The sequence below is a fragment of the Neolamprologus brichardi genome, chromosome 8 (assembly GCF_056152115.1).
Source record: "Neolamprologus brichardi isolate AB-2024 chromosome 8, ASM5615211v1, whole genome shotgun sequence".
In the NCBI taxonomy this organism is placed as follows: Eukaryota; Metazoa; Chordata; class Actinopteri; order Cichliformes; family Cichlidae; genus Neolamprologus; species Neolamprologus brichardi.
In genome coordinates, this window is record NC_142111.1 from 25,221,387 (window position 1) to 25,248,254 (window position 26,868).

Here is a 26,868-nt window from a genome sequence, read left to right on the forward strand (position 1 = left end):
GTGTCTCAGCGAGGTTGTCTAGTGTTGTTGTTGTTTTATTGTTCAGTTATTAACTTCCTAAATGTCACTATGGATATGTTACACACAGTATACTGTACATATATTTTCTTGAATGCTCAAATATATCAGCCATATCTCAACACCAAAAGTATTTATACCCATGTAATATTAAAACATATACTCGTGCTTAAAGGTGATAAATAATATGTGCATGCTGATCCTGCTCTGCTCTCCAGCGCCCTCCAGCATCCTGCTCTGCTGCAGTGTCTGGCCCAGTGCACGGAGATCACTCCCTACCTGCTGGTGCTGGAGTTTTGTCCATTGGTGAGTATTCAAAGCCATCAGACAGGTGTGCAGAGACACTCTGCAAAAATATACAATACCAAATCTCAACTGGAGATTTTATTTTGACGATCCCAGTTTAATTTAAAGGGTTTAATATTTTAATAAAATGTCCTTGATAACTTTTTGGACTGTTGACTTTAATCCAAATTCTGTAGTACTTCAACTGATTGAAAGCATTTTAGTGATTTGTCATTGTAGAATGTTATATTAACTGTCTAATAAAATCCTTCTTGGCAGCTGCTGTAAGTATTTGGCAGACAAGCTTAAAGTGAGTCAATTTACACTCGTGCCACTCCAACCACTTCCCAGAATCCATCACCGTGATTGGTTTAGTAGATTACACACAGATATTTATAGTAAATAATAGTAAAAACAAGAGCCTCCTGCCACTTTTTATCTTTTATTTTTATTCCCACTGTAGGCTAAGTGCAGGTGGGTAGTTCCTCTTATAAGACGAGGTCGAGTGTGGAAATGTTAGCAAAAGCTAAACCAAAAACATCCCGTTCAGATCTAACTTAGAGGAAACTTTGCAATTATTAGCATCAAACTTGTTATTTATTAGGAAGACTCCAAACAGTCTAAAGCTTTAAGACAAACTAGAATGAAGACTGCCAAGAAGATGATATTTAGTCCAAAAGAGAAGCTTATTTCACTCAGATGGCCGGATTTCTCAGCTCATCCCTAAAATCTCTAATTATCCATTTCCATAAAGAAAAGTGAAGACAACAAATTTGCTAGTTCGTCTGGTCTTCTGTGCAATGTTCCGGTTTCTGACACCAATCAAGGTTTACATGACTGGACAGAGGCGACGTAGTAAAATGGTAAGACTGCCCTCTAGTGGCCATGCAGATGTTTTATAGCTCTCTTTTGTGTGCAGGGGGATGTGAAGGGTTACCTCAGGAGCTGCAGAACCTCTGAAACCATGAGCCCAGAGCCCCTGATTCTTCAAAGGATGGCCTGTGACATTTCCTCAGGCCTCCTGCACCTGCACAAACACAACTTCACGCACAGGTAAAGAGTCATTTCAGACTTAAACCTGAGAAATCCGACTGCTGTCACTGATGTTCAGTCAAGCAGGCAGTCTCTGTTTACCCTATTGCCATTTCCCTTGTTCATAAATAACACAATTATTCTGTATCATCAGTCCACTTTTAGCTGAAGCTGTTAGTTTTGTGTATGCCTCAGTTCTGCCCCAGCACAGGCCCCGACTCACCTTCAGTCTGATCTTAACCAGAGACTTTCAAAATGCAGACCAAAAGGTGTGACTCTCGTAAATTAAATATTTTAAAACGGTCCAGACTGCTATGACTTTATTTCCAAATCGTCAATGTATTGTGTTAGAAAGACATCAGCTAGGACTAGCTGTTGTCCATATTTCTAAAATGAATTTTTACCAGAAGATGGTCAAAGTTATTAATTTGTATTTACCCTGGTGGCCTTGAAAAGAGAACTTCTTTGGGAAATGCAGAAGTTAGAAGAGCAGTCGCACATGTTCAAAAACATTTCTACCCTTTGGTGAAATGCAGAGAATATTTGCACAAAGTGACCCGACTACCACTCTTTTGGTGTCCAACAGATACTCAGGTTTTTGCCCTGATGACGATCATTAATTTAAGAGTCACCATCTTCTCGGACAGTAGAATTAAAGGACGTCTTTGATTTTAGCCATAAGGTTGTCGTCTCTGTGATCTTGCTACAGCAGTGAGCCTGTATACCATAACTTACTGTTCTTCAATACTAATAACTGTCACGTCCGGTGTGGCAGACGTGTGGAGTTGGAGATAGGACCCAAAATGCGGCAGCTCTGGTGCAGATGAGTATTTATTTAACAAAAGAAAATACAAACAGCAATGGCGTGGGTGAAGGTGAAACAGGAAAACCTAAACTGGGTAAAACTAACAAAACAAACCAGAAACAAAGATGCAGGGAGGTCTGGGGAAATACATACGGGGAGACCGAGGGGAAACAACACAGACGAACCAGCACGAGGACGAGGTAACACACACTATAAATACACACGGCAGGAATCAGGGGATGGGAAACAGGAGGGGAACACACCTGGAAGACATCACAGCTGACGAGGCAGGGGAAACGTAAACAGAACACACTGACATAAGACACAGACTTTCACAATAAAACAGGAACTTACACATGCAAGGACACAGACTAAGAAACACGGACTAGATACAGGAACACACGGGCAGAACAGAGTAAACACTAAACAGGAAGAACAGAACCAATAATCACACTAATAGAAAACACAAAACGCCGGGTCAAAAGAACCCAGGACCATGACAGTAACAAATTTCACAGTCATTGCTGTTCAGTGAGAACACCGGATGGCTCTACTAACAGACAAGATGCAGTCATCTAATGCAGTTTATTTGTAGAGTATTACTGCTGAAGCCTTCATTCATTTAAATCTGTTAACGTTCAGTGAATGCTTAACCTAACCTTGATCTGCTTTCAGTTGAATGAATCAAAAACCCTCCTCAAACATGTCCTTCAAACTTCTTGAAAATCCAGCTTTATTAACCGTTTTCATGTTTTTGTGTGCGTGTGTTATTTTTCTGTCTGCTGTGCTCTGTTCAAAAAGATTTTCTTTTATTTCAATGAGATTTTTCTTCTAAGTGTTACAGATATCTCGCTCTGAATTTGAGATGAGCCTTTTGCCTCTCGGTCACTTCCTGGAACAATATCCTGGTGCTGCCTGAGTGCTCCCTAAAGACTCCAGCATCAGTGATTTTGTTGCAGGCGGTGATTCCTCCTCTCCAGGACTCCGGTTTTTGTATTTTTTCCAATAATTTATTGTTATTTTATCTCGTTTTCATTTCACTTCATACTCAAAAAAAGAAAAAGATGTATTCCTACTACAGTACACCTGGTTTTCTCATCAAAACATACATAAACTATTCAAGTCATGACTTTAAATCATGGTGGATAAGTTTACCTATAGTTGTATAGATTCATATTTCAATGCAAAATAAGAAGTATCTGAAGCTTTATATGACATAAACAACACAAGTAATTACTCTTGTCCTGTTGGGCACTTACAGCAAGCCATTTCCTGTATATTTTATTTCATTTTAGTAAAATTTACTTAATTTGTTTTGTTTATTTTTAGCCTACTGTAAAAAAAACACAGGACTGTTGTTTGCAGGACTTCTAAGTATTTTTGATAAAAATGTTCTAGTCTTGTTGTTTTGTGTTTGCTAATATTAGAGAGACATAACAGCTGTTTGCCCCCCTCTCCAGTGACCTGGCTTTAAGAAACTGCTTGTTGACGGCTGATGTCTCAGTGAAGATCGGAGATTATGGTCTGGCCCACACAAAGTACAAGGTACACAACAAGTGTGTTAAATGTGAAAAAGATCAGCAAACAACAAACTGGTTCTGTTGATCTTTGTAAAGTTTGAAAATATCTTCTGTATTCATCACCAGCAGGCAACAAAAAAGCAAGCTCGTTATTTAAATAGTCAGTTCCCAGTGAGTCCACATTAATCACAGTCGAGTAAATTTCTGCAGGGTTATAAGAACGTTCTTTTCACTTTTTAGCATTATATCAGAAAAAGATAAATTGTCCAGCAGGTTTTGAATTAGTTTGAATTTATTTTTGTCATATTTCTGCAGCTTAACAATTTACCTGACCCTCGTTTCAGGACGATTACTACGTGACATCAGACCAGATGTACGTGCCCCTGCGCTGGATCGCTCCAGAGCTGGTGGACGAGGTGCACGGAAACCTGCTGGTGGCAGACCAGACCAAACACAGCAATATCTGGTATCTGATCAATGCACATAGACGCATCTTTTGTATTTTGTGAGGACGCTCGCTGACATCATGTATGGCCCTTAACCATCATTTTAAATACTGTACCAAGTTACCTAAAACAATCCTTACGTTAGCTCCAAACTTACTGAGGATGTCACCAACGTGCCATCACTCCCTAGTCTAAAACAAAATGATTATATTGCATTCTGTTGAATAAAATTTAAATTTTCAAATGTAGTTTTAGGCCAAATATATATTATGATAATATTATTGTAATTCTCTATTACTTTCTGAACAGTTTGCGGATATAAGTTATAAAGAATGAAACACACAAGAGTTTTAATAATATTAATACACTAACAAACGCTTATATAGTTGTACGTTTTTAACAGTAGATAAAAGGATGGACGTTACTGCAGGATTATAAGAAATGTATACATGAAATGTACATGAAGTCACTAATAAGATATATTTAATCTTGTCCTGTGTCTCAGGTCTCTTGGGGTGACTATGTGGGAGCTGTTCGAGCTGGGAAACCAGCCCTACAGACACTATTCTGACAGACAAGTGCTGACCTACGCTGTTAGGGAGCAGCAGCTGCGACTGCCCAAGCCGCTGCTCAAAGTACCCCTCGCTGAACGCTGGTGAGTCACACATAAATGCAGCAAAAATGGTAAATGGCCTGTATTTATATAGCGCTTTTCTAGTCCCTAAGGACCCCTTAGTCATCCACCCATTCACACACTGGTGATGGCAGCTACATTGTAGCCACAGCCACCCTGGGGCGCACTGACAGAGGCGAGGCTGCCGGACACTGGCGCCACCGGGCCCTCTGACCACCACCAGTAGGCAACGGGTGAAGTGTCTTGCCCAAGGACACAACGACCGAGACTGTCTAACCTTCCGATTACAAGGCGAACTCCCAAATCTTGAGCCACGATCGCCCCACAAAACTTAAAGCAACACAATTAAATCCCTTTCAGGATGATGTTTAATGAACTTCCAATTGTTATTCTTTTGTTGTTGCACTATTCTTGGACTCTGTTACTGTAGCCTTGTATGATTCACAGTTCACAATGAACATCTCAGTAATTTTTTTACTTCCATACTGGGCTTTGGTGCAGCTCCATGCCTCAGTTATGACACGTGTATATATTTATTTTTTGGTTTGGATTATGTTGCATATTAGATTTTGCAATATTATTTTCTGATTTTACGTATTTGAGTTTTTTTATATATTTAATTACTTCATTATCACCCACCTTATTTGATAAATTGATGTATAACATTTATTGTGGCATTTAGTGCGGTAATTTTGGTTGCTACTGAGTGTTTACAGTGAGGCTGTTATTGGATAGTAAAACACTGAGTTCACACCAACACGGTTGGTTTTGAGATGAACTGTAGCCCACCAAACGCCCACAGCCCAGAAAGACTGGAGAACACTACCACAACCAGAAACCAATATCATACCAGCCAGAAGTAGAAAAAACCGATGAAATAGATTTTGGAGAAGTCAATATTTGAAACTTTGCCCATTTTTGATATGAGCATGCACCATTGTTAGAGAATAATAGCTCCTCTCAGTATTAACTACGATATTACAAACGGGAAACCAATTCTAAAAATCAAAAGGTCGATTTCTGAGTGTATCGAGCTGATTACTTTTGTACTTTTTATTTCTTTCATTTAATTTTAATTAAAGTTTTCTTTCTTTCTTTGTGCCTTGTGTTTTGGCTCCACAGGTATGAGGTGATGCAGTTCTGCTGGCTGCAGCCTGATCAGAGGCCAACTGCAGAGGAAGTTCACTTGCTGCTCAGCTACCTATGTGCCAAGGGGGCCAGCGAGGCCGAAGAGGACTTTGAGAGACGCTGGAACTCCATGCGTCCCAATACTGGATTCAACAGTCAGCGTGGTGCCTCAGCGATGTCACGAGACCACCCCTCATCAACCACCTCATCTTTCCCACTCTTAGAACCATTTTCTAATGGTGATGGCTACCACTCAGAGTCTGGAGATGACATACTAACAGTCACTGAAACCAGCCACGGCCTGAACTTTGAGTACAAGTGGGAGCAAGCCAGGGCAGACCAGTCATACAGAGCCCCAGACACTTCTAGTACCTTAGGTCAGGTAAACCATCATTGTCAGGAAGCATTTTACCCACCTGGAGGCATTGTGGGAGGCTGTCCCATGGAAAGCCTGAGCCATGGAGTTTCTCCTTCCTACTATCAACCTAAACATCTACACGCTCCAGGTGTACTTCCTGTCCTCAGTGCCCATAGCCCCTCAGTAAACAGTGAATACTACATTCGCATTGAGGAACCAGTAGACTGTAACATTGATCCAGACTACACCATGGTCTCATACAGCCCAGACTACCAGGGCAGCAGTGGGAGCTTCCTGACTGGGAGCGCAGACTCGGGTGAGTGCATGGCCTGCCCATCACAGACTAAAACTATGGGTCCTTATTGGTCAGCTGACATCCATAAATCTGACATGTATGACTCCAACGACTCAAGTCCTGCCATCTCCCTGACAATGGAGCCCCTTTTAGGTCAAGTGTCAGACAACAGCCCCCTACGACCCTGGGAGTCTAGTCACTATGTGTCCTATAAAGATCGAGACGGGGGCTATTATTTTGACCACTCACCACCTTTGGGACTAGATCACTATCTGATTGGAGGTGAGCTCTCCAGAGAGCATCATCAGGAAAGCTGGGGCTCAAGAAGCCTGCGTCAGGCTTTGGGGGAGTTGGAGAACCCACTGGTGATATCCCATTCTATAAACAGTCCATCTCAGCAGGCTTACAGAGACACATACCTGGACACGAGTCAGACGTCCATTATAGGAAAGAACGTCACTGGAGGTTATTATGACATGATGGGTTCCCTGAGGAAGACTATGCCCAGCCACACAAGACACCACAGCAACTCTGTCAGTATAAACATGGAGACTCAGGGGGCTCTCTTCATCGGACACAGAGACAGCGACTCAGAAGAGGAAGATGAGGACATATTTGTTGAGAGACACACGTGCAATACTTGGCCTTCGAAGCACCGCCACAGCAGTGCCAGTCACCAGAGACGGGCAAGCCATAGTTGCCGACAGGACACTTACGCCGATTTCCATTACACAATGCCGAGTACAGACATCGAGGACTCCTGGCCAGAAGGACACAGCCTGGCCTTTCACTCTCTACCCAAACCCATCGATTATCTTGAGCCACACCAGGTCAAAGATAATAGTGCCTGCCTTAGTTTGAGTAAACATCATGCTATGGTGCCCTCGGAAAACTGCAATGCCTACATTTACATGTGCCATGAAGGTGAGACTCAGGTGCCAACATCTGGAGAGTGCTGCCACTCGCACTTTGTTGACCCACTCACTGGCTTGCTTGTTCGAAACACAAGCTTTTGTCAGCTCTACAGTCACGCGAACTACAGAGATAAAGACATCGACATGCCGAGCAATGAAGAGATGATCAATTTATCACCAGCTCCAGGAGGTCCCATCGTGGCCAAATCTGTGGACTGTGGAGAACAGTACGTCGATCTTACAACTGATGATGTCCAATCCAAAGAGAAGAGGGAGGACGTTATTAAGGAAATCATACAGAAACTGCCAGAGCCTAGAAAAGAAGAGGTGACTCTAACGATGACAAAAGCCACTCAAGCCACTCCACCTCCTGATGATAACACGCATGTGATGGTGGCGGTGACAGATCCACAGTCAGAGATGAGTCACACCAGTGACAGTGGCGTCGACCGTGAAGATTCCAACGTAAGCCTCGCTGACATACTCGACTGCAGCGACGACGACGAAGAGGAAGACATCACGGACGATATAACCGATGTTACTTCAGGCATCTTCGCTGATGAGTCCAGCGAGCTGAACGCTTCTCCCGCCTTCAAGTTGCTACAAAAGCAGGTAGGAACACCCGATTCCATGGATTCCATGGATCTGCCGTCTGCAGCTGGGTCTTGTGAAGGCTCCAGCCCTGCGTCATCCCACCCTTCCAGCTCACCTAAAGCTATGGACAGCGGCTATGACACCGAAAATAACGAGAGCCCCGAGTTTGTTCCCAAAGAACCTCATGAACCTCGTGAACAACCTTTAGGAAAACCTGCTCTCGATGCCAGCCTGGAGGAGGAAGAAGTCCTAGAGGAAGAGGGAATTGAAGCTAAAGTGGGTGAGTCATCGATGGGCGAAGATTTGGCACTAGAAGCATCACAGGAAGATGACCAAATTCTGTTACCCTTGAGCGATAAGACGCCATACAGAGACTCTGCCTACTTTTCAGACTATGAGAATGAAAAGCAGACTCGGCATGAGGGAGAGGAACTCCAGATGGGGAAAACAGATGAGCAAAACATTGCAAAAGAACCAAACATGGCAGAAAAGAAAGCTGCAAAAAGGAAAAATGATAGAGAGGAAGAACTAAAGGGTGTTGTAGTGAAGAAGGACATAAAACTTGAAACGAAACAAACTGTAACAGACAAAACAGAATTCTCTCCTGCACCAGAGATTGAGGAGTACTTGACTGAGGACTGTTGCGAAGATGAGACTTTAGGACTTCCTCCAGAGCCTTCTGATACCGAGGGAGGGCTGGATGAATGGCCATCACAGGAAGAGAGCTCATCGTTGGGAGACTGGGCAGCTGAGGTGGTGGGGGCCATGGAAGAAGCTCTTGGTGCCCTGAATGGAGATTGTGCCACCAACGTAAATTTAGATAAGGAGGAAGCAGATGACATAAAAGACTCTGCTCAAACTTCAGAAACTTCAGAGGAGGCAGCAACCGAGACGGTTCAGAACAGGCCATCAGGCACATCCAGTGAAACGAAACACACCTTACCCAAAGATGAGGTAGCTTTGCAACAAACCTCAAACGCCAGACGATTTTCCTCTTCCTCTCCTCCACCTCCGTCCACCCCACCGCCTCCGCTCCCTGCAACAGAGGGCAGAGCATCTCCGGCCGACGGGGAGGAGGCCGACGAGGAGGACGGCGATACCGACGACAGCGACGAGTCGGACGAGGAGCTGCAAAGCTACAATATGCAGGAACAGAGCGGAGGGGAAGAGAGTGAGGAAGAGTGCCACCCGGTGCCTATTGTGGTGAGCGACAACAGCGAGGCCCATAAACTGCGAAGCCTGCTCAAGATGCCAGCATTGCTCACCGAGGAGAACCTGGAGGAGGAGCTCGAACACAAGAAGAAAACAGTGTCTTTTTTCGACGATGTTACCGTGTATCTGTTCGACCAGGTGAGTGTCAAAGAGGGAAGATTAGCTTTAATATTGGCTCTATTAATGGCACATCAATAATGTTTATTCTGGTCCACTCACTGACTCTTTTAATATCACAACTGCTAGGAAAGCCCAACGAAAGAGCTCGCCGAGCATGGCTTTCCTTTAGGAGCGGAAGGTTCTCGAACCAAACCTCAAGAAAGGGTTAATGCCTCAGATGACTCGTCAGACGGGAACATTTCGGAGGAGAGTATGTATTATTCTTTTACTTTCAAATGTGTAAACGTGAATATGATTACACACGATGTATTAGCACACTGAAGACTTTCTCATGTTAAGATATCAAACTATTACTTCCTCCCCTTTGCTGTTTTCACTCAGGTGCGGGTTTTGAGTGGGAAGATGACTTCCCCCTACTCCCACTGCCAACATCCTCAGCCGCATCTGAATCCCCTCCACCCCGTTCCGTCACCACAACCCCAGACACTAAACCAGCCGTGCAGTATTCCCGCTTTACCGTCTCTCCCTCCAGCGTTTCCCGGTTCTCCATCACTCACATCTCAGACTCCGATATGGAATCTGCAGGAGGTAGGTCGCTTCTGCAAACTCATGAGAAACTCATATTTTTAACAATGGATATACATATCTAACTTTGCTCATTTTGATTTTTAAAATCAAGCAATCATCATGTGGACTTTCAGCTTTATTTCAATAGGTTTTATGAAAACGTTGCAGTAAACACGTGTTGATATGAAGGTTTTACAGTCTGTATTTTTCTGAACTTCAATCTATACACCTAAAAACCACAAACCAGGCGAGAAATTTGGGTGTAGTGATGGACGCAGACCTAAACTTAGAAAAACACATTAAGACAATAACAAAGTCAGCTTACTATCACCTCAAGAATATTTCAAGGATAAAAGATCTGATGTCTTAACAGGACCTGGAAAAACTAGTCCATGCATTCATCTTTAGCAGGCTTGATTACTGTAACAGCATCTTTACAGGTCTACCTAAAAAATCAGTCAGACAACTACAGCTCATTCAGAACTCTGCTGCTCGAGTCCTCACTAAGACCAAAAAAGTGGACCACATCAGTCCAGCTCTGAGGTCTTTACACTGGCTGCCTGTCCGTCAGAGGATAGACTTTAAAGTTCTGATGCTGGTCTATAAAGCTCTGAATGGTTTAGGACCAAAATACATCAGTGACCTCCTGACCCAGTATGAACCTTCCAGATCCCTCAGGTCATCTGGATCCGGTCTTTTATCAGTTCCCAGAGTCAGAACCAGACACGGAGAAGCCGCATTCAGCTTTTATGCTCCTTATATCTGGAACAAACTCCCAGAAAGCCTCAGATCAGCTGAAACACTCAGTTTATTTAAATCCAGGTTGAAGACTCACCTGTTCTCAGCTGCATTTGAATAAAGCACCAAATCCGCACTTAAGCTTAAATTTATCTTTTATCCTGTCTTCCTTCTCTCACCCCAACCGGTCGCAGCAGATGGCCCCGCCCCTCCCTGAGCCTGGTTCTGCTGGAGGTTTCTTCCTGTTAAAAGGGAGTTTTTCCTTCCCACTGTCGCCAAAGTGCTGCTCATAGGGGGTCATATGATTGTTGGGTTTTTCTCTGTATCTATGAAGCGCCTTGAGGCGACTTTTGTTGTGATTTGGCGCTATATAAATAAAATTGAATTGAATTGAAATTGAATTAAATTTCAAAACTTACATTTTAACTACTGATTTTATCTGTCTTGATTTTAAATACTGTTTTGTTTGTTTGTTTGTTTGCTTGTTTTAATCAATTTTAAATCATGCTTTTTATTTGTTTTTGTTTCTAATGTCTCTGTAAAGCACTTTGAATCACCTTGTTGTATTGTGCTATACAAATAAACTTGCCTTGCCTTCCCAGAGATGTCAGATGGAAACGGGCTAGTTGCTACATCTTATGAGATCACAGTTTTTGTGCATGATCGCTGACAAATAAAGAATAAAACTAAAATGCTTCTTTCTGCTGTGTTAGACTTAAACCCAGTCTGGGAACCTGGCCCATTAAAGATGCAATTGTTGGCTGCAGCATATTGCCAAAAGCTGAATTGCCATAATAATGAGAAAATACACTCTTGCCAAATGTCTTTGATATGTGCCAATGTTTTGGGGATAAAGACGCCCAGTGGCCTGTAAAAACGGGTGATGTACATTAATCCTTTCTGTCTCATTGTGTTTCTGCAGGAAGCAGTGAAGATGGAGACAAAGAATAAGAAGCTGTGGATATTTCCTGCCTCTTTGTGACAACAACTCGGTCTACTAGCATGACTACTGATTTCATTTTTAACGTCAGGTTTTAGAAACACAAGACAGTGCCTCTTACCGCCTGTGGACACTTTTGAAAGGTCCGTCTCACCACCACGTAGGACTGACCTAAGCTGTTTAGAATACTGAAAAGAGAATTGTTAATATATAATATTTCAAGAATATTAATATATACGGTGTGTATGATGAGTTTAAGGAAGCAGGGGGAACTTGTATGTTGAATCTACATATTTTTTTGGATTAAAGAAACAATGTGGAAGGACAGACCTTTGAAAAGCGTTACATTTGCCACTTTCTAATTCGTCATGGGGAGCATTCATAAGAGTGTGGAGCCACCTGGACTTTAAAGAAAGAGGACTGTTAAACTGTTGCTGAGTAAAAGACACAATGTCAACTTTCTGACTTTTCAACAAAGGATCAGCACTTTGAACAAGACTGTACAGCTCCGCAGACTTTATACTTTTTAGGAAATGGTTTTACCAGTATTAATAACGAATATCAAAAAGAATCTTTAAAGTATCGCAAGTAATATAATGTCAGTATTTGGGATCATTCAGAGACGTGCTCGTGGGAAAGATGGAAGCGTGGGGGATCCTAATGGCTGTCTGCTTACAGGATGTTTTCTGTTTTTTGAGGAAACAGCTGAGCAACCTTGACAACCTAATAATTATTTGTGACTTTTTTCATTGTCACATCAGGACCGCGACTGTACTGTTTTACACAAACATCACTCTATTTACCCAACTGGGCGCCAGCACCACAATCGCAGCCAACTCCTCTTTACTGTAAGCATCAGACACAACATTGTGACTATAATGGGAAGAAGTACAGAAGTTTCTTATAATATAGCAATGCATGGTTTCACATTTACAAGAATTTACGGCTAAGAAACAAAAGGAAAGTGTTTTTATTTTTAAGGCAGGTACACAGGTCATTAAAACTGACATCGACTGAACCTAGCAGTGATGTAAGCCAGTAGGGGTGGGCAATATAATGTAATATTTTATCATGATGGATCTTCAGCTCAAAAATATAGACAAAACGTCTGTTTTGGTTAACCAGCAGATGCCTGACAAATCAAGGCACTTCATCACATTGATGCAAAGATACTGTTAATCCAACATTGCTAGAGAGCAGTAATACTCACTGACATGCGAGAAGCCTACGGAGGTACTGAAGGCATATATCCCTTTTCCACCGACACAGTGTTGGTTCACAGTATTTATAAAAGTAATTGTTTAGTAACAGAAAACTGCTGGGCCTGCTGGTGTCAGTGGTCATGGGAGGGGAATGTACCAAAAACCACAGTTCCCATCATGGCCACTTGAGGCTGGCTCCAATAGGAGTCAGTTCCCATAAACTCCCATGTATAAAAAATTCAGCTTTACAGCCTTAATAAGCACGAGTCCAGCTTGGCACAAAAATGGTTTGGGCCTCTAAAGATAGATTTTGGTATTGTTGCATTTTTTTGTTTTGCTTTTATTAACTCAAGGTCACTGCATGACCTTCACCCCTCAACTGAGTGTAAAGCAGCTGGGATGAGTGTCAGCACCTCTAACTGTGAGTTATGGTTCATCCTCTATTCATCAGGAGGTGGAGGATGAGATGGATTCGTTAAACATCAGCAGTGATGTGGGTGTTGTACTGGGTTTTTTATTTAAGTCTATGTTCCAACACTCATCCCTGGTCATGATGTCAAGGTAATGACCGGAAGATTAAGGTAGGGAATACATGTGGACACGTTTCCCCTGCAGGGTGTCTTTGTTCAGCTTTAAAGATGTGGTTGAGGTCATTTGGATATCCGGTTTGGGGATCACCTGGGAACTTCTTTCAAGCACACTCAACTGAGAGGTGACACCAGGCTAGACCCAGAATCCAATGGAGAGATCTCACCTGACCTGGGAAGGTCTCAGGATTCCCCAGTCCAAACTGAAAGTGATGTTGTGGAGAAGGACATCTTGAATACCTTTGCTTGCTGCCACCATTACAAAACTTTAAATAAGTGGACATGGATGGATGGATGAATGGATGGATAACTCCATCTCAATACAGGAGTTTAGGGGCGTAGCTGCTTTTCATACCTTCACCCTCCAAATAAATATCCGTCTCCAAAGAAAGGCATGGTAGCTGTCAAACCGTCACAATGGTTCTCAAAAGACTCCAAGGCAGAACTGCCAGGAATGCCAGCACCACATTGGTGGAAAAGCAGTAACAGATACTGTGGTAGAAACATTTTTTCATTGGTGAGTACCATCATATTGCCCATCCCTACACGCTAACACCTCAAATTACCCAACAACATTTAAATACTGTCCGGTTTATGTCTGCACTGAGGTTTGTCTGAACAAATGTGATTTTTGTGTTTGTAAATCAGCACATTAAACATCCAGTATTTCTCTGTTTCTGACCATTTACCCATCATGTTACAATAATTCTAGGATTAGAAGTTGAACTGTTGGACTTTTTCAGACTAACAGGAAAAGACGAATCCCTTTGAGCCTCATTGTTGTTAAGCGAGACTCTAATTTATAATTAAGCCTCACTGGTCTGATCAGCTTGTTGAAAGGCCACAGAGGGCTGATGTCATGATGATAAGAAAATGCTGTCATGCTTTGCTCTGTTTGTAAAACTGTGAGAAAGACTGATGGGTTGGTGTGTTTGCTGGATGGAAAAGTTTGATTCCACCTTTGAAAGAGGCCCGGTGATCAACATGTAGTGTCTTAAATGTTTGTTTGCCTTCCAAGGCTTTAATATTCTGTAACAGTTTAGCATAGAAACATCTAGATGGCTGTCCGTAATATTTTTGTATCTCAACAAAAATACTTTTTAGAGTATTCCTGTACTGTATCTGTGAGGGAGGGAAGGTTTGAAAAATCTCTTATGTTTATTGTTGCCAAAGAGATGCTGTGTATGTTTTCACCCCATTGTGAGGACAGACAGGAAGCTCACTGGCCTTGAACCAAAGGCGCAAACGTGCGGGAGAAGCTTTGGTTGAGATACTGTCATAATGTGTGCCCCAACAATGACCTGGTCACGTCATTACTTTCTGTACCTTCTATCAATTACAAATAAAATCTGGTTTACACATGTTAAATATATTGGCCCATTTTTTACGTGTTTTTAAATAAATGTATTTATTTACACATGTAGACGCTAAAATCTTACAGAGTTGTTAAAGAGTTCAGATGTAAAATTTAAAGAGTCCTTAGATTCATTTTGGACAACCAACAAATACTGAAGAACTCTGATATTAAATATAAGTTTTTAAATCCATGTATAAAACAAGACAGTCTCTCATCTTCATTGTCTGTGCTAAAAGGTGCAATGGGAACCATTTTTGCACTCAAAACCTATTAAGCCACCAAATTCAGGTCACATGGTGTGTAAAGTCTTCTATAGCAGCGGTCTCCAACCTTTTTTGCGCCACAGACCGGTTTGTGCCCGTCAATATTTTCATGAACCGGCCTTTAAGGTGTCGCAGATAAATACAACAAAATAAAACTGGTACCGGTACCGAAAAAAAGAAGATTTATTCATAACACACGTGAAAAGACCCAGGAAAACAGAGTTAACGATAAAAACGATAACAAAATAACGCAGAAAACTACATTTCACACCTGAGCCTCAACTCTCGCGGACCGGGGGTTGGGGGCCGCTGTTCTATAGTATAAATGTACCGTATATTATATCAACTTAACAGGAATGTAAAAATACAGAAGATTAATATGTTTTCAGGTTGCTTGTGAACTTCCTGGGGCACAGGAAACATAATCGATAAGATAATCGATGTTATTTTTTCAAAACATTTTAGCATTATAGTTCTCTTACAGGACTTCAATTTGGGCGAGTGGGTACAGTAAGTAAAAATTCAATATAAGCGTGGGTTAGAAGAAAGGCCGAGGATCAGGTAGAAGGGTCACGAAGGCCATTATATGAAGAAACTTCTTGGTGAGTGTCAAATCCAACACCCATTTCCATTTGTCCTTAAACCCACAGGAAGACGATCTGAAACTAAACTCGATGTTTTTCCATAAAGAATTTTATATTTCAAACAGGTGGATTCCTTTAGGACACAGGTGTCGAACTCCAGGCCTCGAGGGCCGGTGTCCTGCAGGGTTTAGATGTGTCCTTGATCCAAAACAGCTGATTTAAATGGCTAAATGACCTCCTCAACATGTCTTGAAGTTCTCCAGAAACCTGGTAATGAACTAATCATTTGATTCAGGTGTGTTGACCCCGGGTGAGATCTAAAACCTGCAGGACACCGGCCCTCAAGGCCTGGAGTTCGACACCCCTGCTTTAGGACATCAAATAAAAAGTAGTAAAGTTTTAATCTCTCAACCTCTGTCGTTTTAGTTTTAAAGGTTTTACTCTTCCAGCACTATTGTTCTTCAAACTGTGTTTTCTTCTAAGTGAATCATAATGGGATCAGATGACTCTGTGTAACCAAAAGGTTACAGCCCATCTGAGATAATGTGCCAGGAATAAAAATGGGATTTATCAGGTGTAGCATTTCGCCTGCATGTAGGATGACTCAGGATATCCCAGCAGAATATCCAGAGAAACGATGCTTTTGTTGTCAGGAGGAAGGGTGAAGTCGATGCATGGTACATTCCCATCATCTGTACACTCTGTGTCATGCAACTCACTGAGGACAGCATGTTAAAGGGAGCCTGTTGTGCTCAGTTCCAGCTCCATGTTTTTATTTCTGAAGAGTACCAGCCGAGCTTTGCGTGTTTACAGCTATCATTATTTATCTTATTGTGCGCTAAAACTTTGACCACTTTTAAAATTAATGAGGAAAAGTGTAACAGATCAATTTTAAAGTTTCTCAGGGTTAAATTTTTGATCATTATAACAGATAAAAAAAACAACACTGCACAATATTGTTAAATTCTTGATTCTTTATTGTCAGAATTAAACTAAAAAACAAACAATTTGTTTACCATCAACTCACATCATTATAGTGTAGACTGCCAGTACAGTTCTCCTTATGTTACATTAACGTAGGTTTTATTGGTTTTCATATTTCTGAGTCACATAGTTTTCAGCTAATTTCTTATATCTCCCCCTGAAACATAACTGTAAAATGAGCTGGGACATGTGGGATCATCTAATAATAAACAATGCAGATATTTCCAAAACATCCCGTGTAATTTTGTATTAACTATAGGGAAACTGAAGTGTATGAAGACTTGATGATTTTAACTATCAAATATATTATAAAAACAATAAAGCATATAGTTGAAGTGAAAAACTGTTTTTCATGAATTGATCTCAATAATCAAGAAAAGTTTCCTTAGAAAGACAATTAAAAATGATTATCATAGCAGGTCAGAGCACAAAACAGAGTGAATAACTGCATCACCCAATGCAGGTGAATCATTATGGATATATAGTATATGTACCTCTGTACTACACAAGTACTCTGATATAATGAGAAAGTACTACCATGATCTCTGCAGAATCCAGAATTTGATTTTTCCTCATAATTAATATAAAACAGTGGAGTTTTTTGGAAATATCCTCAGACATATACAGCTGAATACCGAGTTAATAACTAAATACTGACTTTGGGGAAAATATGTGTGAAAAATTCCAGAAACTTTAAAAATAGCCTTAAAGGAAATCTCTTTTTCCTTTCTAACGTCTACATCCAGGTGAGGAAGTCGAGTTTTATTGCCATCTAGTGGTGGATATATGTTTTGCATGCACATACAATAAGGTGCATGATAGTTTTGATGTGTAGTCGTCGGAGTAGAAAGAGCACAGCTGATTACATCAAACAAGCTCCGTCGTTCACTACATTGGGGGTACGGGAGCTTTAATAAGGGCGGAAAGTACTGAGGCTGATTCTGCTAATATGAAAAGTATAAAAACAAATAAATCAGACTTGCAATTGTTGCTTAAATCGGGTTTAAAACCAGTTACATTCAAATTTGTTTCTTCTCAAATCTCAAAGTCTTAATTTTTATTATTGTGAATAGGAAACACCTCATAGTCCTGTTAACTAAAATTTACTGATGAAATTCATCAACAACTTAAAAGAAATCTGGTTTTCTGAAGGCTAAGAAAAAAAAAGTATTTTTATGTCAGTCCATCACTTATTAATAGGAATTAAAATTTCAGGTCTCTTGTGTTATTGGTTTTCTTTAAAAAAATATTTCAGTGAATGACCGTCATCCACTGAAATATTTTTAAAGAGGTATTTTTTTTTAATATTTATAGAGATATTTTAAAATTCCATTAAAATTATATTAAAATACTCAGATAAATATAAAACTTTCAAAATGTCCTATTTTGAAAACGAGCCTTTCACAAATTTTGGATATAATTTTAAGAAACACATGCTTGAAAGATGCAAGGACAAAAATTTTAAAAACAACTTTCACATCCTGGAATAATTTTCTGAAAAAAAAAAATAAATAAAGCATTTTTTAAAAAAGTAATGAAAGTTGAGAAAGTTCCAGTTTGCTATTCCAACATGAAGGTAAAGCAAACCTAACACGAGCAGGTTAGGTTAGCATAATTGTTCATGCTAATGAAAAATAATCAATAACTCAATAAGTGGGAAAAGCAGAGGGATGGTGTGATTTTTCTAAATGTAGTTTCCAGTGCTTTATCAAGTTATTATTACACCCCACTTAAATCTAAGATTTAAATGTATTTTAAATTCTTAAACGAGTAAACCACACACACCGAAACGAGCACATCTTAAATGACCTCAGTGCAACCAACACAACCTACGTTAGCGTGACCCTGTTTGCCTGTCGACGATTACCTTAAACTAGATAAACAACATGCAATTACAAAGTTTCTCCTGTTGATTGTGTTACTGAATTAAATCTCAGCTGAACATGTTGCTTTAAGAAGATCTTATAAAGTGCTCGTTCACTACGAACAATAACAATCAAACATGAATCAGTGAAATTCATTATTAAGTGTAGGTACAAACGGCGGCTTATCTCCTGCTGATTTCCTGTGAGTACAGAATTAGTTGAAGGTACAGTACTACGAGTAGTGTGCTTATCAGTTGTGATGCTATCAGCACAAACGTATTCTACAGATAACTTTTCCATATAATCTACCTTTCTGATGTGTTTCAGTACTTTTTTTTCTGCCGTCGTGCTTTAAGATCATCGGTCTCTGAATAAGACGTTTCTTATGGTGCAAACGCTGGACTGTTTGACAAGCATGAGGTGCTCTTGCCAGGTGAAAAGGCAGTATTGAGAGGTGAGGCTCAAAGGTGAGACACCCAACACGGTGTGAAGCTTAGCAATTTTAAAGCCCTTTCATTGACAAGGCGAGAGGGGAGGAGCTGCGTTTTAAATGACCGTGAGTCTACATGGAGCTAGGCGTTAGTCTTTGGGTAACGATACGATACAAGAGGCAACAATTCTGACTTTAAAATGAACCACATGAGCCACGCGAGCAAACATCTGCTCTCATTCGTCTTTTTATACACCACATGCTCCCTGTAGGCTTTAAAACCTTTACAAAAGTGAATCAGCTCCACTGCTGCTCATCTAAAATGCAACTTTACCAAAGTCACCAATCAACAGGAAAACCTCATCTTTCATTTTTGTAACTTTTGAATGTGGCTTCCTTGCTACGTGGTTAAATATAAAGTCAATCCTAGTATTTATTTACATTTTCTCCGGGCGATTACAGAGATTACTGTTGCCGTGACATGTTGCAGTGCACTTTATCTGCTGATTATATTCAGCCCGTTCTCACTCCCGAGGCGTAACATGCCGACGTTTTGTCACGTCCCGCGGCGTTCTTATGGTACGCGGCGGGTTATGGGCGAAATCCAGTGCAATGACGTCCAGCCCTAAACCTAACCTTATCCCTAGCCCTAACCATAACCTTTTTCCTGAGGTTAACCAGGACTTTAATGATGTTAAATAGCGTGTTTCTAAGCGATTTGAAGAAAAAGAGCGAACATGTGTAGATTGAGTCCATACGGTTCTCACATTTCCTCATTTTTCCGAGGTCGTCATTTAGGAACGTGGTGGGTAGCCGAAAACGTAATATGTTGACGATTTGTCACCTAGCGTAAAATGTTACGCTTTGGGAGTGAGAACGTGTTGTTATATTTCATTCTTTTCATTTTGAAGCATTATTGTAATACCGAGGGTAAATCAGAGCCTTCCAGTTTAGGGTTGAGGGTGAAATTGTGCACCAGTGATCCACCTACAGCTGGTTTACATTAAAAGAAAGCTCAGAAGTTCCCTGGAGGACTGGAAGTCTTCTCCAAGGAATCATAGTGAGCTTCATCGAGGTGGTCCTCCTCGATTTCATCCTCATCGTCGGAGAGGAGCGGTTTGGCCGGGGCCTCCACAGCCGGCTCGCCTGGTGGATCATAGCTAGGAAGAAAAAGAGCAAAAAGGGATTGTGGTTTTTATTTGTTAAAATGTGAAATGGTAACGGAAGACGAGGTCAACAAGAGCACAGGATGGAACAATGGGTTGGGGTTTTTTTTCAGCCATATTGCTGCTGAAAACAAAAAGGTCTGAGTCATGCAAATAGAGAGAAAGCTGAGGCGAAGAGCATGATGCCGAAACAAACAACACATTTAACAAGTGTAACAGCCCACAATCAGCTGATGAGGTCAGCAGTCACATCACATTAAAAACAAACAAACAGCGATGGAAATAACCCAAAAGCCACTCCACAGCTCGCAAAGAAAACACGAAAAAATGAAGAAGCTTTCAGTTATAATGAAAAATTCAAAAGCAAGTGGACACACGAAGACACTTTAGACCCAAGATTATTCACTTACGATGGGCTTTGGTCACTCAAAAGCGGGCGTAATCAGGCCCTGTACTGAAAGCAGAAACAATCCCCACGTGTCAACAGTCAGGATCAAATACCAACGCACATCTTCCAACATGAGACAGGGAAATAAATGACTACACACTTCCTCCTAACATGGCTGCACATTATAAGGCATGTATATTTGATTTCCTGTTAACACAAGGTATCATTAAAGGTATTAAAAGGGAAAACAGACCAAGACTGAGCTGACTGGAGCCTGTGTTTAGAGGTACTGTTGCTCCTTTTGTTTGATTTCTTTTCACATTATTATCTGTAACACGGTGTCAGATATATTCAGTGATAACACTGTGAGACTTTTACATGACTGCTCTGAAAAGCACTTTATATTCAGTGCATACAGTTTTCCATTATGACCTCACTGCTGTACCTTCACTGAGCCAAAGGTGATTTTTTCACCAACATCAGCACCGCATTAAACAGAGGCGCGCGATCTGATATCCTCGTGTTGGTGTTGTTCCCAGATCATCATACTAAAGGTTGTTCCAGGATCAACATTGCAAGTGACCAATCAGAATGTTGTGATGTCATACTTTTGCGACTTCGGGACAAACCGGCGTAAAACAAAAAACTGTACTTAAGCTGCGAGAAACCGCCTTTGTCCGCCGATCAACGGACCCTAACCCTTTAATAAACACTAAGCAGAATTGATATTGTCCTTGCAACATTGGAATTTCATAAATGCACGAATGGGTTGGTGCGCAAAAGAATAACGTCACAATAATGTGATTGGTCACTTGCAATGTTGAACCTGGAACAACATTTTCATGATGATCTGGGAACAACACCAACACGACGATATCAGATCATCCCTGCAGAGGCTGCCAGTCAAACTCAGTAAAGATCTTGTTACTAAATTAGCCAAAATTATTGTCATCATCTACTTAGATTAAATTGAAAACATGACAAAAAACAGATCAGAACTCCACAAATTCACCAAGACTGTTTACATTTAAATTATGACATTCACGTGTCACATGGGGGGAAATAAAGATTAAATTAAAAAACAGGCAAACAGGCATGTGAACCCACCACACACTGAAGCAAAACAACTACAAAAATTAAAAAAAACACTAAAAATGAACACGTTGTGTTGATCGCAATACACAAACAGACACACACACACACACACAGTTGAGTTGAAAAAAGTACCTTTGCTAGCAGCAGGAGGAGCAGGCCAGTGGGTGTGTATAGCAGGTCAGGATGCAGTGTAAGTACTACTGTGCACAGAACACACACACTGTACATGCAACAAGCCCGGTGGGAGGTTATGATGGGTCTCGGTTCCAGAAATGTTGATAAGAGCGGTGATATGTGCAAGAAGAGCCGCTTGTTAATGTGTTAAAGCAAGAGGGCGATCCCCAGTTTGTTAGCTGTGAGGAAAGATGTGGTGACTAAAGTTCAGTCAGCACAAACTTAAAGCCAGAAGAGAGTTGAAACGCTGCCTGTCAATGAAAATTGGCTTTACGAGCTAGTTTGGCACTTGAAGGCTAATTAAAAGCTTCTTCAAATGGTGTTTTGTAAAAGTTTCATCGTGTCACACCAAAGCCTTCGGGGGAAAAAACGAACAGAAACAATAAAAAGATCCAGCTGAATAAATTTATTTAATACTTTGTAAGAGTAGAAATTCACCATACATTTGAGGTCATCAGTGTTACACTTTTCGGTGCCCCCAAAGCATGCATATACATAAATTCTCTATACAATATTTAGATGTTTTTTCTTACAACAAAACCTCTCACAATCAGAGCACGTCAGTGAATGCTGGCGTTATTAGCCACAGGTGATTGGTGTGCTATCTCTGCAGCGATGTCAGCCATACCTTGGACTATTTTAGTGGAGAAAGAAGAAACACTGGCAGCTTCCAGTCGTTTGCACTCGACTTTTGTCTCTAAATTCATCAAAACAGAGATGAAAAAAGACGGGGGGGTTGGCAAAGCTAAGGGGGGAGACAAGTGTTAGGTGACAGACAAACGGAGAGCAGAAGAAGAGAGCACAGAGACAACAGACATATGCAGCAAGGAGAACATTTCTACAGTGCAAAAAAGGTCCGTGTTAGGTCTCAGGCAGAGTCGGAAAATATTTTTCAGCACTTGAAAGTTGTTTTTTTTTTAATGCATGTGCCTGACTTCATCACATACTTGCAGAAAAATATATTGCAAGACTCTTCAAACAATTTCCCTCATTAACAATTTAGTAAAAGCATTTTTTGCAGTGTAGGAGGAATGGGAGAGATGCACAGTTTCATTTTTAACCTCCTCTCTTTGGTGAAGAAAGCACTCGGACGAGATTTCTGTAAAAACTTCACACGAGTCAGAAGCCAAAACTACGAGTTAAAAAAACGTCACGTCCCAGTGAGCTCGTGGACACCAGATGTCAACAAAGGGACAGCGGTTAGCACAGACAGGCACTAACTGGGCCGACATACAGACAAGCACACCGGTATTTTTATTGAGCACACAGAGAATCAGACAAACATCTCTTGCCGTTGTTAAAACTTGACATTCTTTACTCGCTGAGGTTTGGAGAAAAAAACGAATCGGGCTTTTAATCGCAGAGACAGCAGAAGAAGAAGGCTGAATGAGGCTTCAACCACAAATGAATTCCTCTCCCCTTCAAAGCTGCAGGCGGCTGTGCCTCTAGTCTGCACTTTGGCTGAATGCAGCACAGTATAATCACCACTCTGTGTCGTTTTTTTTCTATTAATCACAATACCGCTGATGGTTTTATGAAGTTCCCATAAAACGACATTAATCACAGAAGTTAACCGACAGCAGAAGCACCACGTGTGAATATTTGTGAAAGTAGAAAAGGATTTTGAATCTTTTAAATGAACTTTATGCCTATTTTTTTATTTATGATAAAAAAACAACTTTTTTAATGGTTTCGATATCACGTGTACCGAGCAGCGCCGCAATACCAGTTGTCTTTTCTTTCATGCACGAACCAGAGTTTGCCTCCAACTCGAATCATTTTTATGAGCAATTAATCGATTAATCTGACTTTATCCTTTCTTTTTTAACTGATGTCAAAGCGATATCCTTCAAATGAGCTCAAAACCCAAATATATTTAATTTGCAGTCATATAAAAAACAGAGAAAAGCAGCAAATGTGTGTATTTGAGAACCCGAAGCCAACAAATATTTGGCATTTAAGCCTGATAAGTTATTTCAAACATTTAATCGGCACGACACATCAGTTAACTGACTAACGAACAAACGGTTTCAGCACTAAACTCGACTCAGAGCCTCGCGTGACTTAGTTGACCCCATTCAGCCTTGGCACAATATTCAGGCACCACAGCAGACAGTCAAAGGACCCCGAGAGTGGTGCGTTTGTGCGTCCATCCGAGCGCAGAGGCTCACACTGGGAACGTTACAGTAAGTTTGTTTACACACAGTCAGAAATATAGACTATTACTTCCATAAGGTGCATTTTTTATAAACTGATCATAGATACTGCATGACAAGCACGTCTGTATGGCACATTTATGTACAGTAAACATTCCCGTCACATTTTTCCCCCCATGTGTGAAAACATTTACATGAGCTGTTCACTACTCGCGATACATGGCCTCTTACGTCAGAGGAATACAAAACCTCACAGCATGAAAAGGTAAAATTATTGTTAAATACTGAAAGATCCAGTAAAAGCATTGATTGCAATGTCATTTTTACATAATATAAAAATCCTCTTTGGGATCAACCACTTTAGGATTACACCCTGATTTACATATCATTCTTTACACTGTCTTTCTAACATTAGTGAAAATCAGCTTCCTTCGTTGGGAAAATATAACTCCCAGCAATATATAAAAGAAATGTACATGCATGAAAGACAAGCAAAGGTTACATTTTCCTCACAGAAAATGTCCATCACACTGATTTTGAATATGCGGATGGCACAGAGTCCACTTTGTTCTGGTTTCGGCTTGGCTCTGCACCAAAGCTCCACCAGCCGCCCAGTGTGGCTACTGGCCAGTTAGACAGCACAGGGCAGGACTGAAGGACGAAGGGAGGGAGATCAGAGGGAGAAAAAGAAAGAGACCCAAGCGTCTTCCTCGAACTGACCGGCTCGGGGAGAGTTTATTGTCGTGAGGAGGAGGTAGGGAGGCGGGAAAGAGGGTGGGTTAAGGATGACGGATGGGCAGCGAGGTGCATGTCCTATCGTGTGGCTGAGTCTGTGCCTGTTTGTCTGTCTGTCCTCACACTGTCGAAATCAATTTGCCCTCTGTGGAACTGTGGACACAGAGAGGGAGAGGCTTCCAGGTGGGCTGGCTCAGGAGAAACAACAGCAAACACACAACCAGGACACACGCAGACGCAGAAACCTCGTCTACCCTCCGACATGACGAGTACAACCTACAAGTTTAACTGGATCTGATTTTAAAGCAAAGTGTGGACGTGGTTTTAACGAGCAGGGATTGAGTGAGTGCGGTTAGCAGACAGAAGGAGCTGCATGGAGCGTGGGGGGGCGGTGGCGTGATGGGAAGGTGCCGTGGAGTCAAAGCATGATTTTCTTTCTTAACTTAATGAACAAAAGGAAACTTAAAACGACTTACACTTAAATTAATCAGCTATTTCTCTTCCTGAGGTCTAATTAACTGCCACTTTGTCAGGTGCCTCCTGTGACTCCCCATTTCATGCACAATGTCCTCTGGACTCAGGAATACTGGCTTTCTGGAGCCCACAAGCAGATCTATCAGTTAAGGATCCTCGTTTGGGCCCAGATCGAGACTGCGTAACAGTCCCCACTTTTTTACTTTCACTTTGACTCGGCACCAAAAGCTGCTGGGTCGGGATTAGCCATTAAAAACTACTTGGTTTAGGTGTCTAAAGTATGGTTTGTGTTAAAACAGCAGCACTCCTAAACACCAGAGGACTCACTGGGCATGGACGAGCCACACGGCGGCTTTGACAAAACAGCACTAAGTGATGATTAATGTAATCTAGTTTCACAGATAGAAACAATTGTTACTAATGGATGACTTAAAGATAAAGCCAGCCTTCTTTAAAACCACTATGTGGTCAGAACTGCACCATCTTATCACAGATGGATTCCTATCACGCTGCTGCAAACACAGGAGAACTAAGAAAAACAACACAAAGAGTGTGGTGTGTCCTGCTGGTTGTCTGTTTGCGGGTCTGAACTTGGCATGCACCAGGATCTGTCCCAATCCCTCATCTCTCCATCTTCAGCTGTTTGGTAAACTAACTCTCACTGATGCCTCAGATTCCAGCCCTCGAGCCAACGGGACAGAATTCCACTTTGGCTTCCCACCCACAAACACTGCCGAGCGCGTTTGAAATGACTGAACTGGAACTTGTTGAAACTGATTCCTGGTACACACAAAAAAAACCACACTGACTGAATCAAGCTGAGGGGTTCTTACCTTGTGGGGAAGCGGGGCTCGTACTCTTCGACTCCCTGCTGCAAAGACATAATCAAAGAAGAAAGAAACGTTTAGTTTGTGCGCTTTAAATATGAACTCTGAAATAAAGCATGAAAACCACATTAACTGTCACTCATACCAGTATGATTAGATAATATAAGCTAATAAGATAATAAGGTAAAGACAATTTCAACTGTTTATTAAATACAAGAAGACACAAATGTAAAAGATCTGTAAAAATAAATTGTTATTTATTGAGCAAATTAATATTAATTAATAATATTTATTATTAATTTAAAAAAATATATATTTTACTTTTTAAATTTTACTTCGTTTTACAAAATGTGCTTTTAATTTTTTATTTTGGTTAACAAATAATTTTTGTTGAGTTTAGTTGAGCCTGAAACTTCGTGAACTGTTGCAATGACAAAAGCAGCCAGAAGGTGGCGACAAAGAAACACAAAGAAGATGCAGCATCATCAAAGGAAACCTGGAGATGTTAAAGAAACTGTACAGTAGGAAAATACACGACAGTATACATCAGCCCCTCTCCTGGTTATCATCTCATTATTCTTTCACCGACTGGTTGAAGTTGATGACTTAAAAGTGAAACAGTGTAAAATATATTTAACATATTTTCCATTTTTATGTTCATATAAAACAAACAACATTTTGTGCTTTATTAAAGATCAAATCAGAAGTGAATGACCAAATAACGTCCACGCATACATATCCTTGACCAAAATTACGAAACACATTTTTCCTTAAATGTCAGCAGAGATGTTTCAAACCTTGATGTTACATGACTGCTGAGCAATTAGGCATCGCCCACATGTAATGTTCCAGGTGAGGCGTAGGAGGGAAGGTGGGCCAGTAGTGAAGTTTACCGTTGCGTAAGGCTACTTTTGATTTTTCCTTCTGAAAAATTAAGCTGCCTCCATAATCACAGCTGCCTTCTCTTTAGCCTGG

The 26,868-nt window shown here is 41.0% G+C and overlaps 2 protein-coding genes across 8 annotated transcripts in view; one reads left to right on the forward strand and one right to left on the reverse strand.

Annotated features, from left to right (window-relative positions):
- lmtkb (lemur tail kinase 1 b) overlaps nt 1–12,336 on the forward strand; it is a 79,218-nt gene extending 66,882 nt beyond the window's left edge. For all 3 annotated transcript variants that reach the window (XM_087844949.1, XM_087844947.1, XM_087844948.1), the window contains 9 exons: nt 237–324; nt 1,223–1,356; nt 3,601–3,685; nt 4,005–4,126; nt 4,612–4,761; nt 5,863–9,379; nt 9,488–9,611; nt 9,743–9,949; nt 11,589–12,336. In XM_087844949.1, the coding sequence (XP_087701075.1) occupies nt 237–324; nt 1,223–1,356; nt 3,601–3,685; nt 4,005–4,126; nt 4,612–4,761; nt 5,863–9,379; nt 9,488–9,611; nt 9,743–9,949; nt 11,589–11,617 (4,456 nt within the window). In that variant the 3' untranslated portion in view covers nt 11,618–12,336. The remainder of the gene's footprint in view (nt 1–236; nt 325–1,222; nt 1,357–3,600; nt 3,686–4,004; nt 4,127–4,611; nt 4,762–5,862; nt 9,380–9,487; nt 9,612–9,742; nt 9,950–11,588) is intronic.
- A 7,114-nt stretch (nt 12,337–19,450) lies between these two features.
- baiap2b (BAR/IMD domain containing adaptor protein 2b) overlaps nt 19,451–26,868 on the reverse strand; it is a 77,912-nt gene continuing 70,494 nt past the window's right edge. For 2 of the 5 annotated variants that reach the window (XM_006793254.2, XM_087844961.1), the window contains 2 exons: nt 25,900–25,937; nt 19,451–20,038 (listed from right to left, as the gene is read on the reverse strand). In XM_006793254.2, coding sequence (XP_006793317.2) covers nt 19,894–20,038; nt 25,900–25,937 — 183 coding nt within the window. In that variant the 3' untranslated portion in view covers nt 19,451–19,893. Of the gene's footprint in view, nt 20,039–20,454; nt 20,499–22,092; nt 24,746–25,899; nt 25,938–26,868 lie in introns of those variants that run through there. The other 3 variants (XM_087844960.1, XM_087844959.1, XM_087844958.1) reach the window with 3 other exon arrangements.